Raw genomic sequence first — 2,786 nt, 5'->3', positions numbered from 1 at the left:
CCTCCCCCCTCTCTGGGAGCCGCGTGGACTGGGATCGCTGATCTGTTGGGGAGGGAGAGGAGTTCTCCTTACCTCTCCCCACTTCCTCCAGGGGCCCAGCACGTTCTGCTCTCAGATGTGCGGCAGTGTGGATCCCTCCGCTCTAGGTTTTCAATGTCTGGGATTCCGTTGTTGGTCTGTGACTGTTGCTTTTGTTGTATCTTGTCGGGGGAAGAGTTCACGGGAAAGCTCACTCTGCCATGATGCTGACGTCACTCCTTCCTCTATTTTGTATGTGGGTCGCTGCCACAGCTTGGCTTGATGAGCAGTGTGTAGGTCTGTGCCTGGGATCCAGGCCCATGAACCCCAGGCTGCCGAAACAGAGCACATGAACTTAACCACTATGCCATGGGGCTTGCCCCATACATTGAATATTTTAATGAAAACAGATCAAGGTTAACATCCGTGATACATCAAGCTCTTGAAAATGGAAAAGAAAATAAAACAGTGTAATAAATTTTGTAGAAACGACCAATAAACACATTATTAAAGAGCTCAAAATTACTACGGATCAGGGACTTGAAAATTCAACTAATAATGAGACTGGTGAAAATAAGGGAGAGCATAAACAAAAGAAAGTGACTCAGGGGGTCGGCCCGTTGGCGCAAGCGGTTAAGTGTACGTGCTCCACTGCAGCGGCTTGGGGTTCGCCGGTTCGGATCCCAGGCACTCACCAACTCACTGCTTGGCAAGCCATGCTGTGGCGGCGTCCCATATAAAGTGGAGGAAGATAGGCACGGATGTTAGCCCAGGGCCAGTCTTCCTCAGCAGAAAAAGAGGAGGATTGGCAGATGTTAGCACAGGGCTGGTCTCCTCACACACACACACACACACACACACACAAACACACACACACAAGAAAGTGACTCAGTGCAGAGGTGATTTAATATGGTGGATAGTGGGTCAGCTTAGGCCACTTAGATGATGGCTGTTGTTTCTTGTCAGCAGCAGTGAGGGGAAGTGGGGACCGGGAATCCTAATTAGAGAGTCCATCCTCATCAGAACCTCTCTCTGCTGAGTCCATCGTCCTCACGTAGACACGTCTCAGCCCGAATGTGAGGAGCGTTAGTTCCTCGTTCCCCTGCTGTCCCCTGCTGCCTCCCCTTCCCCTGTGAACACCTAAGACCCCGGCCATCCTGAAGCAGGTGCTTCTCCGCCCTGATATGTGTGGTGACTGAGCTGAGAGGACAAGTATTGAAGGACGGGAGCCCCATTCTTCCCTAGAGTCTGTCTACGTTTTCTCCTTGTTATTTTCTAAGTTATACGTTAGTGTTTTTTCTTATAAATAATCCCCACCATTCATCAGTCATCACTCACCTGGCCCAGCACATGGGTCCTGGGGCAGCAGATCAAATACTGGGAAGAGGGACCATGTATCCGATGCAGTAAGTCAAAAGGCGGGATCTGAACCAGACTCCCCTCCCTAGAAGGGAGTTCAATGAGCACGTATTGTATTTTAGGGGAAGGGTCTCAACACTCTCTCCAAGCGTTTCACCCAACTCTTTATTCTAACAGAAGAACAGTTCTGTAGAAAGGAGATTTTGTCCCTCTTCCTAGAGTTCCAACAACTCTACAAAGCAGTGCTTCCCAACCTTTCTCAACTTCTGGGAACACACAGAAAATGAGAACATTTGTACATCTCAGTGGGGAAAGAAACAAAGCTGCTGTGGTCAGAGGGGAACCTCTTGGAGCTCCATCCGCCCCGCAGTTGGAGGGAATCAGGTCCTCAGAGCAGCTTTTCCCGTTATCACCTACTCAGATCCTGTCCTGGCATCATAAAGAGTGGCTTCTGAGGCTCTAAACATGGGGAACACTGGGGATCACAAAGAGGAGAATGACCAAGACGATTCACGGGTAGGATGTCAGAATTTTATTATAACATGAAGAAAGGAGAAAAGAAGACTAATATCCATGCCGAGCATTTGGGCTACCTGATCAAACACAAGGTTCTTCCCAGGAATCTCTGAGTCTTCGTGGTCCCTGTCAACTCATGGATTGGGCGAGAGGAAGTGGACAGAGGAAAGCATCAGGCTGTAGCAGGTTCTTGATCACTCAGTTCCCCCAATAGCTTCTCCATGGGCAGGTCAGCAGCAGCCCGCAGAGCCACCCCAGCAGCTGGAGCCCCCCGAGGGCTCACACTCACAGCAGTCGGGGCTTTGGTGCCGGTGCCGGTGCCGGTGCCGGTGGAAGAGATGGGGCCTGTGGTGGCTCAGGCAGCAGCCACCACCCCCAGAGCTGCAGCAGCCCCCAGAGCTGGGGCCACAGCAGGAGGAGACTGGAGGGGGACATGGGGCTGGGCACTGGGGCGGGCACTTTGGGGGACACTTTGGGGGGCACTTTGGTGGGCATTTGGGAGGGGGCTAGCACTGCTGCTAGTTCTGCTAGCAGGACATCTCGGCAGGAGTTCAGTCAACCTAAAAGATAATAACGAAACTATAAATATGCAAAATCAAAGGTCATTATTATATCTCCTTTAAAATCAGTACATACATGAAAGAGGAATGATGTTTAGCTCATACAGACACATCTGTGACCTGAAAGAAACAACTTGAATCCTTCCTCCTGATAAAAGTACATAAATTAAAAGATCAGTAGCATGAGCTTCTTATTCTTCCTTCCAGAGGGATGGTGGGACGGGTCCATCCTCACAAGCCAGCATAGAGTATTTGTAACCGCTGACGTGCCCATTCTCTCACCACAAGCTAAGCTCCCAACTAGATGTTGCAGGACATACCGGGGATGCTCTG

General features: G+C 50.4%; 1 protein-coding gene across 1 annotated transcript; it reads right to left on the bottom strand.

The window, feature by feature from the left end:
- Nucleotides 1-2,123: 2,123 nt before the first annotated feature.
- LOC147917943 (late cornified envelope protein 2A-like) lies at nucleotides 2,124-2,432 on the bottom strand. The gene is given in 1 exon segment (XM_087419578.1): nucleotides 2,124-2,432. A coding segment is annotated over 1 exon segment (309 nt).
- Between the last annotated feature and the right edge of the window lie 354 nt (nucleotides 2,433-2,786).

Source organism: Ceratotherium simum, chromosome 2 (assembly GCF_057802395.1).
Source record: "Ceratotherium simum simum isolate JZ-2026a chromosome 2, ASM5780239v1, whole genome shotgun sequence".
NCBI classification, from domain to species: Eukaryota; Metazoa; Chordata; class Mammalia; order Perissodactyla; family Rhinocerotidae; genus Ceratotherium; species Ceratotherium simum.
This window is presented reverse-complemented; position numbering and strand designations above follow the sequence as displayed.